This window comes from Diabrotica undecimpunctata, chromosome 9 (assembly GCF_040954645.1).
Source record: "Diabrotica undecimpunctata isolate CICGRU chromosome 9, icDiaUnde3, whole genome shotgun sequence".
Classification (NCBI taxonomy): domain Eukaryota; kingdom Metazoa; phylum Arthropoda; class Insecta; order Coleoptera; family Chrysomelidae; genus Diabrotica; species Diabrotica undecimpunctata.
Window position 1 is genome coordinate 110,645,585 of NC_092811.1, and position 18,202 is coordinate 110,663,786.

At 33.2% G+C, this 18,202-nt stretch overlaps 1 protein-coding gene across 1 annotated transcript in view; it reads right to left on the reverse strand.

Moving 5' to 3' along the window:
* Positions 1-711: 711 nt before the first annotated feature.
* The window catches only part of LOC140450399 (glucose dehydrogenase [FAD, quinone]-like), an 88,206-nt gene continuing 70,715 nt past the window's right edge, over positions 712-18,202 (reverse strand). The window contains exons 6-9 of the mRNA XM_072544006.1: positions 12,676-12,852; positions 7,007-7,203; positions 2,799-3,015; positions 712-1,221 (exon numbers count right to left, since the gene is read on the reverse strand). Of these exons, the coding sequence (XP_072400107.1) occupies positions 929-1,221; positions 2,799-3,015; positions 7,007-7,203; positions 12,676-12,852 (884 nt within the window). The 3' untranslated portion in view covers positions 712-928. The remainder of the gene's footprint in view (positions 1,222-2,798; positions 3,016-7,006; positions 7,204-12,675; positions 12,853-18,202) is intronic.

The window sequence follows — 18,202 nt, forward strand, 5'->3', positions numbered from 1 at the left end:
ATTAAGGATGGATCGCAAAACAAACGAATAAGTTCTCGAACAACTAGTAAAACAATGCGAAGTTTTAAATTCCATAAAAATCAGAAAATTGGAATACTTAGGGCACATCATGAGAGGTGAAAAATACGAACTACTAAGGAATATAATGCAGGGTAAAATCAAAGGCAGAAGAAGCGTAGGAAGACGTAAAATCTCGTGGCTACGCAATCTCCGTGAATGGTTTGGATGTAGTTCAATTGAACTAATCAGGCGCATAACCAACAAAATTATAATTGCCAGAATGATTTCCAATCTTCGATAGGAGCGGAACTTGAAGAAGAAGAAGAATACAATCTTAATGTCATTTCTGTAGGCTTGCTCTAGGTCTTTCCAAGACTGTTCTTTTATTTTTTTGGGTTAGTCATCAGTTGGGGCATGTGCATTGATCAAACTGTAATTAAAGGATTTCTCTTTTAACCGCAAACAATACATTATTTGCCTGTAAGCTTTAAAGTAAATAATAAGCCCTTTTGTTATAGCCCATCTAGTCATCGGTATGGCGCATACTTCTTCTTAAAATCCATTACCTATACCTCTCTATATTTGACTAAGCTATCAACAAACTTATAAAATAATAGTACTATCAGCGCAGATTTAATATTCATTTAATATCCTAATAAAAATTGTCGAGGACGAGGAAAAGAAAACACACAAAAACGTTTAAAATAAATTAAAACCTTTTATTGGCGTCGTTAAATTTATTAAAAAAATCGACTAATAACGTTTGTGTTTAAATTTAGTTTACTCCATTGGAGCTCAACATTACATACCAAAGGTCGACGAACCTTTAAATTTTTTACCTATACTTAAAATTACATTATTTTTTAAATGGCAAATCTAATTTTATTAAACTTATATTCTATTCAGTCGATAAACATTATCATTAATATCATTTAAAATAATTGTTAGCTCTCCATTCTTCTTTAATAAAGTCAGAAATCTTTTCTCCTACCATGTATGACGGTCCTGCAGTATGTGCAGTCAATGGCATTGGTATAATACTTGTATCAGCAACCCGAAGATGCTTTAAACCATGAACCTTTCCTGTATTATCGACTACTGCTTCTGGGTCAGATTTTGGACCCATCTTACATGTCGCTACTTGGTGCCACAGACTGCTTGTTAAAGATCGCAGAGCGCACTCCCAGTATTCGTCGCTATCAAATGGTATTGTCTCACAACCTAAACAAAACAATAACAATTTTTAAAGCCAAGCAAAAGAAAAAAAAAATAATATAGAGATGTAAAATTACTCATTTGTTGTAGGAGATATGCAACAAAAATATTGTTCTGAAGCTATTTTCTTGTGGCATTTTAAATTAATTAATATTTAAATGGGAATAAGCCACAATTAAAGGTTAAAATACATTTATTGACGTTTCAATTTCCACTTCGGACATTTTTGAGAACGATTTCCGAAGTGGAAATTGAAACGTCAATAAATGTATTTTAACCTTTAATTGTGGCTTATTCCCATTTAAATATTAATTAATGCAACAAAAATATTTAGGTAAAAGTTGAAGCGTAAGTGGGATCATAAATTTTCAAATATACAACGCCGACATTATTTACAGGTTGGAGCAAACTCGTCTTTTTTTTTAAGGGAATGTCATCTGAAATTTTAACCTTTAATCTCTTACATGCCTTAAATACCACTTGACGGCCTGTATATTTTTACATTTTTGGATTCTTCTAATTTTGCAATGTTATATGAAGTAGTGTAGATAATTAGGTTTTTCTATTAACTTCGTGGTATCAATTAAAGGTAAAATCTTCTTCTTTGGGTGCCGTGTCCGTATTCAGACGTTGGACGTCATCATGTTTACAATTTCCTGAAACCTTTCTCTGTCGGCTGCTGCGCGAAATAATTCTTCTACTGTGGAACCATATATAGAAAGGTAAAATGAGAGAGCGTAATTTAGAATGGTTCGGGCTTGTTCAACGTAGAGTCGCAGGGATGTCGATAAAAACATGGAAATTCTTCTTTTTCACTGGATTTACAACTCGGGGTGAATCTTCACCGCATCCACTATCGCCCTCCATCCTCTACGATCATGCGCTTCTATTTCTCATGGTTGTACCCCAATTCTAGATAAATCGGCTTCAACATCATTCTTCCATCTTTTTCTCGGTCAGTCTACTGATCTTCTATCATTTGGTCTTTCAAAAAAACACTGTTTTTAACAATCTGTCATCCTCTGATCATACCACGTGTCCTGCCCATCTTATTCGGTTTGCCTTGATATGTCTAACTATGTTTTCAGTTCCATGCAGAGTCACCAATTCAGCATTGCGGCGTCTTCTCCAATCCCCTGTGAATTCATCTCTTTGAGAGCCAAATATTATTGTGAGAACCTTTCTTTTAAATACTAGAAGCTTATTCATTTCCCGCTGGTTGAGAGTCCATGTTTCATGTAATAATTGGGCGAATAATCAACTTGTACAGTGTTAATTTAGATTTTCTCTTTAGCAGTTGCGATCTTAATAATGTTAAAAGGGAGTATAATGCTTTATTTCCCGCAGCTATCCTTGCTGAGACCTCTTTTTCTATGTGGTAAATATGGAAATTTACATAAAACTCTTAAAAACATGGAAATTTAGATGGGTAATTTTAAGAAGATGGGATGACTGAAAGGGTTTTATATAAATAATTATCTAAGAGTCTATTTTTAAAATAATACTTTTTGTATGCCCAATAAGAATATTATAATACTTAAATGACAGTAGTTATAAAACAAGAATAATCGAATAATCGTTACCTGGTATCGGTGTTTGAATTAATCTTGCTCCTAATTTTTTCATTGTAGGACTCTGGCTCATCCGTTGCACCTCTCTTAGAGCGGCTATAAAAGTTTTAATGTCTTGGTTTTCGGGATCTGTGAAAAAGTTAGCATAAAATTTGGGAAAGTGGAATGGATTCTTAGAAGCTAACTTTACATATCCTACTGATTTTGGATGAACTAACATCGGCATTATCTAAAATTGAAATATTAGTGAATTATCATATAAAATCAAAAGTTTATTTAAAAGTTAATTTAAATTTTTTATGTTATTATTTAAACACAAACCCAAGAACTTGTATCGGTACATGAAACGTACAATATATCTCCCAAAAAATATTAACGACACAATTTCAGAAACAAAAAAAACTAACATGGATATTCTATTACTTAATGAGACCAAAAAGAAGGGGCACGGTCAGATAATCTAGGAGAATACATAATACGCAAAGATAAAAGAACCAAGCAAGAAGCATACTTATTCCAAAAAGTCTACGAATATACATAACATTCTGGAAAGCAATGAGCCAGCATATTATTAAACTAAATCTAAAGTCCCTTCTCCTCTATCTTTGTCCTTCGTAATTATGTAATGGCGTCATGTAATTTGTTTAACTATTTCTGTCCAATTATCTCTCTCCCATGCGTGTTGTTTTGCTTCGGAGAATGAGTAACCAGTCATGTCCTTTATTTGATCCGAGCATCGTACTGGAGATTTTCCTCTAAATCTTTTATCCGCTACGTTACCTTCAACTATTATTCTCTCCATGCCTTCTCTTCTTCTAGTTATATGTCCAAAATATCTCAGTATATTTTGGTTGATAGTTGTGATGAGTCTAGTTTTTATGTTAAGTTCTACTAGAATTGAGTTATTTGTGCGATGGGCGGCCCATGGTATGCGCAGTATTCTCCGGTAGACCCACAATTCAAATCCCATTAGACGCTTTTAATCGGCTTTTTTTTATGGTCTAAGTTTCTGAAGCATAGGTGGCGATAGCCATCTATGCGCCATCAAATTTTTGTGAGTTTGGCTGTTGACGATCTGGCTATGGCCATGGATCACAAAATCTAAATTTGCCAGGAATCTTCTTCTTCCTATGCCGTCTCCATTAACGGAGGTTGGCGACCACATTTTTAAAAGTTTCTCTGTCTTTTGTAACGTGGAATAATTCGTCTACAGTTATGTTTGTCCAGTCTCGAATATTTCGCAGCCATGACTTCCTCTTTCAACCTATTCCCTTTTTGCCATCGACTCTACCCTGCATGATGACCTGCAGAAGACTATATTTATCATTTCTTAGTATGTGTCCAAGGTTGTTGCTAGGAATAAAGTCACCATTATAGGAGTTTACGCCGAAAATTCTCTAGTAAGAGATAAAGATGAGATGAAGATGAGAAAAAAATCATTCTGGTAGGAAACCTAAATCGGACAGGAAAAAAGTATAAATATAATATAGTTGCCCAATTCCGGGAAGACATTCTAAATGATACATAAATGATAAAAGGTTAATTAACATTATGTGATCAAAACCACTTACGAATCCTATGTGGTGTTTTTCAACATCGAGAAATACATAAATTTAGTTTATATAACAAACAAGAAACTTTCATCGATTAGGGGACAACTCAATATAATATAAAGCTCAAAGTACCAGATGTTCGAGTAAACAGAGGAAGCACATGTGGAAGTGATTACCACTTGGACGAATCTAAAATAATTTCCCTTTGACTAGCCAAGAAAAAGAATATGTAGAGGAGCAGAACAAAACAACTGTGAAAATTAGTTACAACTTGTAAACCTTTAACAACGAAACCCTAAAAATACTGCGGAAAAAAACGACTAGATGAAAAACTTGTTTAATGCAAAGACTTTAATGGTGTAGAGGACCAATAGCACTATATAAAAGGTTTAAAAGATGCAGCGGAAGAAGTGTTGAGCAAGTATAAAAAAATAGTACAAAGACAGCCCTATTGGTATACAACACATTTCTGGACGTAAAACTGGATCAAAGTAAACACGAGTACTAACGTATCAGTTCAAAGAGAGGTGCGAAGGGCAATAACTAAAAAGAAATACCAATTCAGGGAGAAAAACTGCTCCAGAGTTAATACTTATTTGGGAGGTAGCAGAAGGACCGAAATCTAGAAGGTACTTAAATCTCTTCAAAAAAAAAAAGACTGAAGATATTATCTCGCAGACGCAGAAAAGAACAGAATCAGGTCCAGGTAATACTACCCGAACTACTAAAATAAGGAACCGATAAACTATACAGGCAGAGAACCAGCATGTAACAAAAATAAGAACGTTCGAAGTATGACAAAGGTGGAAGATGGAATTGGAAGAATTGCGCAAATTAAATGGAGCTGGGTAGGAAAGTTGAGGAATACCACAAAAGCGGTGGATAGACGACATCAAAGCAAAAGTAGGACGAAACTGAAACCAAATAGCACAAAACAAATAAGAGAGGAGAACTGATGGGGATTAGGAGTGGATGCAAACAGGCTGAAGAAGAAGAAGACATAAAAAAGGAGCTACACACATATATGGCAAACTACCGGGAAATAACAGGCACTATTTCGAGGGCTTACGTAAAATTAATAAAAAAAAAGAGAATAGATGGAGAATACAGTAATATGGAGGCCGAAGAACAGGTTGGCTTAAGAACAGGTAGATCAACTATTGACTACCTCTTTACAATTACTAAACTTATAGAAAAAACGGCACGAAACCAAGCAATACACCTCCATATACGTTAATCTTCGAAAAGCATACGACAGTGTACCACAACAAATACTATGGGAAGCTTTAAAAAAAAAACAAAAATTAACGTAACTTTAATCAAGGCAGTTTAAATTGTATGAGATCGGCCGGGAAATCAAGACTAGATGGAATAAGAAATGAAATAACAGAGGATATCAGACTCAGCTAACTAAGATGGTACGTACAAAGAATGGATGATAGCAGAATCTCAAAAAATATTAAACTGGACAACGCGGGAAAGACGAAAGAAGGGCAGACCGAGATTAAGTTGGAGAAAAGGAATCGATAATAATATAAAAGCGAGAGGAATATAATAGTACCTTCTGCAAATTTAGGCAATGATATTCTCCATATTTGGAAAATTTGCCGATTGTGACGCGCTGTTATGAATAAGTAAAAGGCCATTTGTGTTAGTTACAAAGGTAAAATAAGAGAAGACTGGCAACACCAATCTTCTCAACATCCTATATTACTCCATTTATTCACCTCAGCTTTGGTTTGTCCTGTCTTCTTGTTCCCACTGGCTGCGGTGTTAAAATATTTTTTATTACGTTCGATTTCGGGACCAAGACCCTTCCCGGATCCTGTCCATTGCAAACGGTTCTGCTTGAATATATTCTCTATTTTAAAGTTATATCCATGTCTCCGTATTTCAATTTTAGAAACCGCTCCAAATATTTTGCGTATTTCTCCTAAATGCCCATGTTTTCTTGTAAGATTCACATCATTGTGTTGTCTGTCACTAGCACTGTATCATTGAGGTAAAACTTAATTTAATTTTTTCATGTGTTATTCTCACATTTAATGCATTTTCGTTGATATTTTATTATTGATGAAAAGGAATAAATGCTTCTTCCTGGAAGATTCCATTTGCAGTCAACATTAAAAGTTTTTCTTTTATCTTCACTTGGATTTGGTGATTGATGAAGTGATTTTCTTTCTGTCTCTCTCTCTCTATACATAAAAGAAGTCAGCTACTTTATTTATTTATAAAATTTTTTCGCCTTATACACTTAAAGGCAACGTCAGTTCAAAATTAATTTTTAGGTTTTTTTGTTGTTGTTATATACGCTGCAATATTAATACAAACTAAAAACAAGCACTACTGTTTATTAATTATTGTCTTTTTAGTTTATATTTTACCTAAGGCTTTATTAATCAATGTTCTATTTGTCCAAAAATAAACAAAAATGACATTTAGTGTCAGTGTCTATATAGTGAAACATAGTACACCACATGGAAAAACTATTTTGGCCGACTCCTAAAATGATGACAAGAAAGTTAACAAGAAGATAATGGCTTAATGATAATGTGATGAAAATAGTTATAGTTAAAGTGGTTTATAAAAAAACGGTAGAAGAAAATTAATTTATGTAAGCATATTGTTGAAAAGCACTAAAATTAATATTAAATATTTTCATGTTACTTGGTACATTGGCTTGGTTTCATAAATCTTCCAAACTTTCTCGTATATGTCACGTGGGATATTAAACATTTGTCGAAATAGATGACCATTGTCACTTGCTAAATTACCACCAAGCAAAATCAATTCCATGTCGGGATATAATGGATCTGGATCCGTTGAAACTTCACTTTTCATATATATTAAACCTTCTACGCCACCTAAAATAATATATAGATTATTTTTTATACCTAATTTTTTAAAAATATGCTTTACACAATAAATGGACACACATTTTAAACCATATTTTGTTGTATTTACTTATGCATGGCATTTTATTTATTGTGACTTTTTCATATAATGAATATGTCTTCAGATATTAATTCATTGTTTAGTAAAGTTCATTCATTGTTTATTCGTATTTCCAGTGAACTATATCTCAGTAAATATCTGATGTATTGTAGGTACATCAGATATCTTCTTCTTCTTCTTTAGATGCAAATCCACTAATGGATGTTAGCGATCACATTTTCCATTAATTCTCTATTTCTTGCAATATGTATCAGAGATTGTATGTCGTTAATCCCTGTCCATTGCCTTATGTTTCGGAGCCAGGACATTTTCTTGCGTCCCATTCCTCTCTTGCCTTCAATTTTACCCTCGATTATAATTTGGAGGAACTGGTATTTTTCATTTCGCATGATGTGACCTAGATACGCCGTTTTCCTTTTCTTGATGGTTTCGAAAAGTTGGCGTTCTTGGTTTATTCTTTTAAGGACATCTATATTTGTGATTTTCGCTGTCCATGGTATTATTAGGATACGGCGATAGAGCCACATTTCGAAAGCTTCTAATCTGTTTATATCCCTCGTTTTGAGTGTCCAGCCCTCTACGCCATATAGCAGCACTGACCACACGTAGCACTTAGTAAACCTTAGTCTCAGTTGAAGATCGAACTCTGAACAAGTCAGTACCTTCTTGAATTTTACGAAAACTTGTCGAGCTTGCTCAATGCGACATTTTACTTCCCTGTCCGATGCCCAGTCTTCAAAAAGCCACGATCCCAGGTATTTAAATTTACTCACTCTTTCAATGGACTTAGTATTCAGTGTTATGGTGGAGTTTTCAAGTGCATCCAAGTTTCTGGAGATGATCATAAATTTGGTTTTTTTGGTATTAATCTCTAATCCCATTCGCTTACTGTATTCTCCGATTATAGTGACAAGATGTTAAAGATCGACTATGTTGTCACAAATTAAGACACCATCATCAGCATATCGTATGTTGTTGATCAGTACTCCATTCACTTTGATTCCCATCTTTGCAACCTCCAGAGACTCTTGAAATATGGCTTCCGAATAAATGTTAAATAAAAGAGGGGAAAGCACACATCCCTGTCGAACGCCCCTTCTTATATGTATGAGTTTGGATATAGAATTGTCTATTTTTAACTGTGCCGTTTGATGCCAGTACAAGTTTTCAATGCATCTTATGTCTTTTTGGTCTATATCAACTTTCTTGAGGATCTGCATTAACTTGTGGTGTTGGACACGATCAAACGCTTTTTGGTAATCTAAAAAGCATAGGAACACATCCTTCTTCTGATCGTAACAATTTTGGACCAGCACCTGTGTTGCTACTATTGCTTCTCGTGTTCCTAAACCTTGCCTAAACCCGAACTGGGAGTCACTGATGTCCCATTCACATTTTTTGTATACTCTTTGATGTAGTATTTTTAAGAATATCTTTAAAGTGTGACTCATCAGGCTAATGAGTCTGTAATCCTCACATCTTTTTGCATTGACTTTCATCCAGTAATTTGAGTATTTCTGACGGGAGTTCATCTGGTCCAGGTGCCTTATTGTTTTTTGAATTGAATATTGCCTTTTCTATCTCCTCTTTGGTGATTGAAGGGCCAGTCAGCTGGTGGTCTGTATAAACTTCACTCATGGGTCTTTCGTCATGGAAGAGCTCCTGGATATAATTTTCCCATATATCAATTTTTTCCTTTTTACCCAGCACTATTTGGTTATCCTGATTAACTATGGTGGTTGGTCTTCGTTTTCTGTATATTCCAGCAGTCTCCTTAAGCTTTTTATGTAAATTACGGTCGTCGTGCTGTCGTTGTAAATGTTCTAGATCGATACATTGTTGCTTAAGCCATTCATTTTTTGCTATTCTTATTTTTGCTTTTATTTGCTTGTTAATGTTTTCATACATATTGCTGCCATCTTGTTTATTCTTGTGTCTTCGTCGTTCTTCCATTAGTAATAGTATTTCGTCTGTCATCCATTTTAGCCTCTTGTTATTTCGTTTGTACCCTAAGTTGTTTTTCATGATGTCTGTTACAGCACTTGTAATCGTATTCCATGTTGGTGTTAGATCTTCGGCAATGTTTGTCGTCAATATTTGAATTTGTGCGTTTATTTCATTGCTTATTTCTGCTTGTATCATTGGGTCTTTCAGTTTGTCCAGTGCTATATGTTGTTGAGTTTCAGGCTTGTTCTTGCATGCAAGAGCGATCTTTATGACGGCCACTAATAGTACGTGGTCAGAAGGGACATCTGCTCCAGGGTATGTGCAAGCTCTTTTGACAGTTGTGCTGAATCTACCGTTGATAAGAATGAAGTCTATTTGATTTCTTATTATGTTCTAAGCTCTATCGGCTGGAGATTTCCAAGTATAAAGGCGACGGGGGTGGAGTTGGAACCATGTGTTGGTAACTCTCATGTTTTCTTCTTGACAAAATTGTATAAGTCGGTCGCCCCTTTCGTTCCTTGTTCCAAGACCATAGGGTCCAACTACGTCTTCAAAGCTGCCCTTCCCTATTTTGGAATTAAAATCTCCCATAATTATGTTGACATCATGTTTCTTTGTCAATTTAAGTAGTTCTTTGATTTCACTATAAAAGTTTTCCACTACTTCATCTGATGCGTCTGTAGTTGGTGCATAAACCTGTATGATGTTGAGATTATTTGGCTTCGCTTATCAGATATCTACTATACTATTAAAGATGCTATTATAGGGGCATCCACTGATGCAAATGTTTGTTGTTGAAAAATGGAGGTAAAATGAGTTTGGTAAGTCATGTTGTCCATTAACACATCTGTACAAAGGGTGTTAATAAATTTTAAGAGTTTAAAATGACCTCTACGACATTTTACAGCTTCTGAGTTATCCCGATTTCTTTCATCATTTCCATAGGTGTTTTTTGGGAACTGTGTCATACGCCTTTTTTAAATCGATAACTGCCATGTGTACCAGTTTATTGTTTGTCGTTATTTTCTTAATTAATTGTTAGAGTGTAGTAGTGTAGATTTTGGTCAATGCAGGACCTTCCCGTCCGTAAATCCTACGTGATTATCTATGACTTAATATGAGATTTTTCCAATTTTTCCAGTTTTTCTTTTAGTATTTTTCGTATATTGTCTCGTCTATTTGATATCGAACCACACGTTCAGGTGTCTGAACGTTTGAGAATTGTGTTTCTTATTACTACTTATTTTTCTACACAAAAATATGCCAAAATATCTCCTCTTTCATTTTCCTCTTTCATATTCCCAGACCATATTTTCCTATGAAATCTTCATGTTCTCATTTGCCAATCTTTGCATTAAAATCTCCCATGATAATATTGAGTTCGTGTTTCTTTGTAAATGCTAATACTTTTTCTAAATAATGCAGAATTTTTAAATTTCTTCTTATTTATAGTCTTATGTGGGTGCATATGCTTGTAATATATTCACATTTATGGTTTTTGTTTGTATTTGTAACATTAGTATCCTGTATGAGAATAGGACGACGTTTTTTACAGCTTTATTTGTTTTCTTCATTACAATTATTGCTACATTATTTTTCTGTTTTGAACTGTTTTCTCCTGAATAGTATACAATTTGATCATCTATAGTCACTTTGTCAGACACTGACCATCTCATTTCACTTATTCCAAGTATACTTATAATTAAGCTCTTCATTTCTTTTATAGTGTTGTAAACCGTTCTTAGTTCATACATACTTCTTAAATTACATGTACCTATTTTCCTTTAATCGGAGAATGTATTCATGCTTCTAACTGATCGGGAGATTCTTAGCACCCCTGCTCCATTCAAGAAGCGCCCGTACTCGGGGCCGTTGTATTTTTCACCCATTTCCATGGTTGTTTCTTGGAAAAGTTAGGTTCTAGGTAGTTTCCCGTTACCTTCCTAGAGTGTGTAGTATAAGGAAATATACCCGTCTCCCTCGGAAACCTAATAGCCATTCGGGGTCGGAAGAAACAAGAGTTAGCCAAGTGAGGCTGATAGAAAAGATTAAAGACATTTCATCCAAGACAAGTTAAAAAAGAGTAAAATGTGAAGGCCCTTATGATCAGTCATGTACGTTTTTATCAGAGTATGTATTGATACACCTTGTGTTTCCGCTTATACCTCAGAGTGTTGACTGCATACTGTATGACTCGTACAGCATGCCATAGCATGAACCCTGGAGTGCCAGTCATTTTTAAAATGTGGACATTTAAACTCAATGGCCTGACTTTTAACTTCTTGTAATAGGTATGTAACTTCTTGTAAGATTGAAGGCAAGAGAGGAGTAGGTCTCAAACAAATGTCGTGGCTACGGAACATAAAGAACTGGACAGGCATAAATAACACTGGCGATCTTTTGCATGCCGCAAAAGACAGACGTCTGGCCTTAAGATAATTCGCCAACGCACTATAGGTGCACGGCACTATAAGAAGAATAAGTAAAGTATTGTATTTGGACTTTCCCATTGGTATTTTTTTGATTTTTGATATTTTCCAGTTTCAGATTTTCTTATTCCTAATATGTACCTATTGTTCAATTTGTTTAATTTTTCTTCACTTTCTTCATTCTTTTCTTTTACCCTTCTTCGTTTTATTTCTCTGTTTTTTACTTTGTACTTCTGTATATCTTCTGGAGTTTGGGTGTTCATACTTTTCATATATAGAATTTCTTTTTCTTCAATACGTTTTTTGGTTCTTTCGTATATTTTTAATTTGCAGTAGATATTTATTTTCTCGAGTTCTCCCAAAGCTTCTAATGCTGCCTTTGTATGTACTGCAGAAGTTTCTGAAACCAATTTCCCGTCATTTATGGTTTAATCTCCTCTGGTAAAGGTCGCTTATAGTTTCGTCTTTGCATTAAAGGTATGTTAAAATTCGTTTATTCTTCTTTGCCTTCATTTTTACTTCGTGTTTCTCCTTCTTTCGAGCTTGAGCGTTCAACTTGTAGGGGAAACCCCATTTTTGAAACTGTTAATCGGTAGTCGGTGTCACATTCGGCTTCTTTCTTTACTCGTGTATTTTTAATATTGATAGTAATACTATTGTTGACAATTATGTAATCGATAATGGATCTGATATTTCTCGTTGTTTGTACATACATTTATTTATGTATATCCTTATTTGTCTCAAAAGCTGTTTGTTTCTTCATTTTTTAATATTGCATAAAATACAAAAGGTAAAAATAATTTCGGCCATTTACAATTTCTATTAAAACACGGCTTTTCTGGTCATTCGGTTTATTTGATCTTTAGGATTAGGACCACCATAGTACGCTCATAGCAAAGTACTTAATTTTAATTTTGTTTAAATATTTATTATTCAAAACCAACGATATCTTTTAAATTGCGAAATAAACAAATGTTTTAAGAAGTATACTTGTGATTTTCTTACCTATACTGGTCATAGATCCATTTCCACGTTTTAGAAATGTTAGAATTTCCGTAACGTTAGTTAAAATTGGATCTTGTCTCAAAACAATATCTTCGTCTATTTCAAAACCCATTCCCATAAAACTGGGATGATCATACATCTTCTTACCAACTGGTAAATTTGCAATAACAGGTATATCTAGAATATGAATAATTTTTATTTTAAAAAGGCTATAGCGGGATAAGATGGTCAAAAGTGTCCCCGCACCGATCAACACCGCGACTTGTGCTTTCAATAAAGCATATGAAAACATGACTTCATATAAATTTTTATTTTCCCGGAGACCATAGAACCTCTTAAATCTAAAAAAGAAGCTTTTTTCGACTTTTTTTTTCTGGACGTAATTTTAATCTAAAAAATCTGAAAAAATTCATGAAGATGTATCTTTTGAATACAAAATAGTTTGATTTTTTTCAAATTTTTATATTGAAAATTAAGCTCAGGAAAATTCATTGAAATTTTCAAAAATTTCTTAGGTTATGGTAATAATTTTTGGCTAACTTTAAAATAGTAATTTTTTATGTATTTTTTTTCGTTTTTTTAAATGGCCAAGCAAAATTTTCAATTTCTGAGCGGAAAGTATCGAAAAATCAATAAAACTTTTTTTAACTCATTTATTTGCACATAACCTCAAAACCCAGTTGATAATTCAACATTTTTTCCTCCAAATTATCACACTCTTTTGTAAAAGTCTTCATTTAACTCTTTCATAAAGATAAAATTCGAAAATATCACGTTTTTATCCTTTTCGCACTTTTTTTTACCTTACCTCAATATCAAATAGTATGCTTTTCCATCTATTTTCTTACGGGCTATGAATCATCATTGTTAAAATAATCACTTTTCGAAAAAATCGTGTTTTTTTAATATGTTCCCACTTTATTGGCTCAAAACCTTAAAATCTAGTAGCTAAATGATCGAATTTCCGCGTATTTTTGACCGCACCCTTCAATTTTGTTATACCACTTGTGGTTTTTTTCTTAAATAGTCAAAACTCGAAAAAAACATATAGCTTTATGATTGACCCTTCCTCAACAATTGTTTTTATCGCTTTTAATCGCATATCACTTTTGGTGCGCAAGCCTTAGATGATAATGCAAACTGCCTACATATTATATTGCAGTGCCAAATGTTTATCAAAATAAATAAGTTACTAGATAATTATAGAGCACGCCTATGGGATATATCATCCCTTTGTCCTAAAATCCGTTGCGAGTTAATATCGAAAATCTCGAGTCGTATTGAAATTCTCGAAGTAGTTTGTCAAATAGAAGTTTAGAGCTGAATATTATAAATACCATTTATTGCCACGAATGTAAAATATGCTATAGGTGCGTGTATCGTACTCTATGGTACTCTCTAAGACGAAAGCAGTGGCGACAACAACAATGTCTGCTACGCGCATGATTCGTAACCATGACAACGACAATGGGAGTATGCGCGTTGCAGACATTGTTTCTGTCGTCACTGCTTTCGCCTTGGTGTCGCCTTCGTATCGCCTTCGTGCCGCCGTCGCCTTCGTATCGCTTTGACTGTCTTAGCCTTATTATCAAATAATCCTCTTCTAAAATCCGTTGCAATATTATCGAGGATCTTTAAAACTATCAATGACATGGAAAAGTATCGAAAGAATCGAGTATATTAAAGTTATCACATAGGCGCGCGTGTGCGTACGCCATCAGTTATGATATCCTCGAATTCAAATTATCAAAGTGCGATATGTATCAATATTTTGTATCGATCGAGTGATTTATTAATTCACTAAGGAAACGAAGAGTGTCGCATTTACTATTATGCATCATAGTAGATTTGAATTTTGAGATATCATCAGACGTTAATTTGTGAAAGTTAAATTGTGCTTACTTACTAATATCAATTGCAGTAAGTATAAGGCGCTACCCTAGCCTATGTAAGAGCATGTAATTATATATTGTTTTTGTTATCACAAGATCAAGAATTTGAGTTTTAGTGTTTAGACGTCCTACTACGACCAAGCTGACATCGCAAGAAATAATTAACTTTCCAGAGATGACTGAAAGGGACCTCAAAAATTTTTTTTCGGGAACCTATCTCCAAAAAAAAAAAATTTGAAGTTTGCGATTTGCTATTTGGCTGAGTTGATGGATGATAGTAATATCATCAATTTGAAGTATATTACAATGAAACTAAATATTATTAAAGTACTGATAAGATCCAGGCATATAAGCAGTAAGACCTATAAATGCTACATTGAGTATAAACCTGATTCAATTGGATATGGTGGAATTTTGCGCCAAGTATGTGACTGTGCAAATGGGTTACGCACTGTGGGTTCGTGTTCTCATATATTATCTCAGTAATTCAAGATATAAATCGAGAATCATAAGACCAGCAAAAATTCTATCAGAAATTTTTACATCTGATGTTGAATCAGTCATAGATGAGAATAATGATGAGGACTAAAATGTAATTGAATGTTTAAACTGTTAATTTAAATAACCTATTTTATAACAATTTCATAATAATAAATATTTTTGCAACCAAATATTTTATATATGTCCTCGTTTATATCCAAATAAATTTATAAAACAATTTTTACAATGTTAAAAAAATATTTAAAAAATAATAATAATATTCTTGTAATATCGATGTGATCCTTAAGATATATCACTTTATACAATTAACGAATCAAAAATAGAAATAATGCTTAGAAACAGTTTTTTCAGGTTTTGACTATTGAAGAAAAAAAAAGACAAGTAGTATAATAAAATGAAGGGTGCGATCAAAAATACGCAGAAATTCGATCATTTAGCTACTAGATTTTAAGGCCGTTCCTCGCGATTCTGGGCATAGCTAAATTCCAATGTAAAAGTTTATATCAAATAACGCAAAAACTATGGCAGATATTGAGATGATTCTTTTTTTATATGAAAAGTCTTAAAAAGTTCTAGTGCACTATTTGGTTGTAACTTAATAAATTGTTTAAACAATATTTTTTTTTCAAATATTTTTGGTTAAAATAAACGTAAATTTTTTTTTTTGAAATAGGGCACTACAGAATTTGACCCACTTTCCGAATCTGTTTTTATTTTTAACATAAAGTGTAACACAAAGCAGCTATTTGATATAAACTTTTTAAAAAATCTCAAAGTTCTGCTAAATGTTACTCTCTCTCGGTCAGTACAGGCTGTCTTTGTCGATAGCTTCTGGATTCTCGCCGAAAGGTAGGTAAGAAATATACACTCTCTCATAAATAATGTTGAATAACATTATTAGGGCTTATTAAAGATTAAATATTTTGCAGTATTTGAATATGGAATTTGATTATTTATATTTATTGGACAATACCCAAATATTTTGCAGTATTTGAATATGGAATTTGATTATTTATAGTTATTGGAATATTTAATTTTAAACGTTTTTGTTAGTAAAGTTTACATAATATATGAAGTTTGTTTCGTCACTTGCTTGTCCAGTCATATTAGTCCAGGGTAATAAGGATTTTCTTGTGACACTCAATAATCCAGGTAGCTGACAACTTTTTTAGTTATTGTAGACCTATAAGAAGAAAACCTATCTGTTTCCTGCCTAAAGTTCGGAGCCGTTTTTTAATGATTAACAATTTAATGCAAAAAACGCGATTTTTTCTATTTTTTGCACTCCATTAGAAAGATAAATAATTGACATAAAATTACAAAATTTTATTTTTTAGAATATTGACAAAGCTTCAAAATGCCGATTTTTGAAAGTTGAAAAGTCAATTTGTTGCTTCGCAAACTGCAAAATAAGTGACAATTGATATTTGTTAAAAACTTTTAGTAAAATTAAACTTTAAACTTTAGAGTTCCACCCAAAGTTGGGTATTGGGGTACTTAACAAACCCTCAAAATTTGGGACCGATATATTAATTAGTTTAAAAGTTATTGTATTTGTTTATCTCAGAGACCTTTTTTTTACAATAACAACAGAGATAGAAAATAATAAAGATAGGGTAATTCTGTGGGTGACAAATGAAAGCAAAAGACTTATACTATCAATATGCATTAAAAAAAATAAAAGAATAATTTATTATAGTCAAAAATCCTGATATCAAATTTTTGAAATTATGTAGTTTATAAACATTTAGAATAACTTAAAAAACATTGTCCCTAGAAAAAATCTTTTTTTACATTCGAAAAGCTAGTATTTTCACCCGAATTTTCAAATAAAAAAATTTGGCCTAGGTTAATTTGGGCCAAAGTTAGCCATGTTTTTTTTTAATTCACAGCTAATTTGATTATAATAATTAAGGAACCTTATTGATGCCATGTTAAAGAATGGGATTTGTATTTTTTGTTAAAAAATTTGCACAAACATTGTACCTGTCGACGACAACCCATTTTGTATTTGAACGGTCCGCCACTGCAGCCCGCCAGCCAGCTAGTCGGGACAGATAACAGAATGACATTCCATCACCAGCCGTTGAGAAGCATAGAACTATTTGTTATTGTTTTCATATTTTTGTGCAAATTCATAAATAAATGCAGTATTTTAGACTATTAATTAATTTCAATGAATACAGTCCACTACAACAATAAACATTGGTCCATTCGACCCGATATTTGTGATAAAATCAGTGCTAAAAGTGATTCACAGTTAACGGTCAAGTGAAAGAACACGTGGGATTGCCGAACAATATACAGCCAAGAATACCGGTGAGTTCCCATCTGATTCCTTTACCTATTTATACTGTTTTTGTTTGTGTAAGTTGCATAAAACTATTTACAATCTATATATCTATTTAAATTCAATTGGAATCTATTTGATTAATAAACAATGTCGGACGAACACTTAAAAAGATTAATTAGAAAACGCGCTGGTCATAAAACTTCATTTACAATTTTCTCCAAATTTCTAGAGTCTATTAAATGCAAATTAGAATTACATGATGTTGAAAAAATCGAACTAAGCGACAGAATAAATAAACTAGAAAATACATTTTTAGAAATTAAAATTATCCAATCAGAAATAGAAGAATTGGCAGACGATCCCGAACCACACTTTGTGATAAGGGAAGAACTTGAAAACAATTTTTATTCACTATCGGCTAATGCCAAAGCATTGTTAAATAAATTCATTTCGGATATTGATGATAAAAAGTCGGTGACAAGCGAGCATAACACTTCTATTTCTGACGGGGCTTATCGTTTACAAGGTGTAAAACTGCCAACAATACAAATTCCAAAGTTCGACGGCACGTACGAATTTTGGCTAGAATTTCGAGACACTTTTGAGTCACTCATTCATACAAATGATAGTATTACAAATATTCAGAAGTATCATTATCTTCGGGCATCATTACAAGGAAATGCCGCCGCAGTCATAAAACCTATCGAATTTTCCGCAAACGGGTACAATTTGGCATGGGACTCTGTATGTGATCGATACAATAATAAAAAACTCTTAATACACAATCATATTAAAGCTTTATTTTCATTGGAATCTATTCACAAAGAATCTTTTGTAAAAT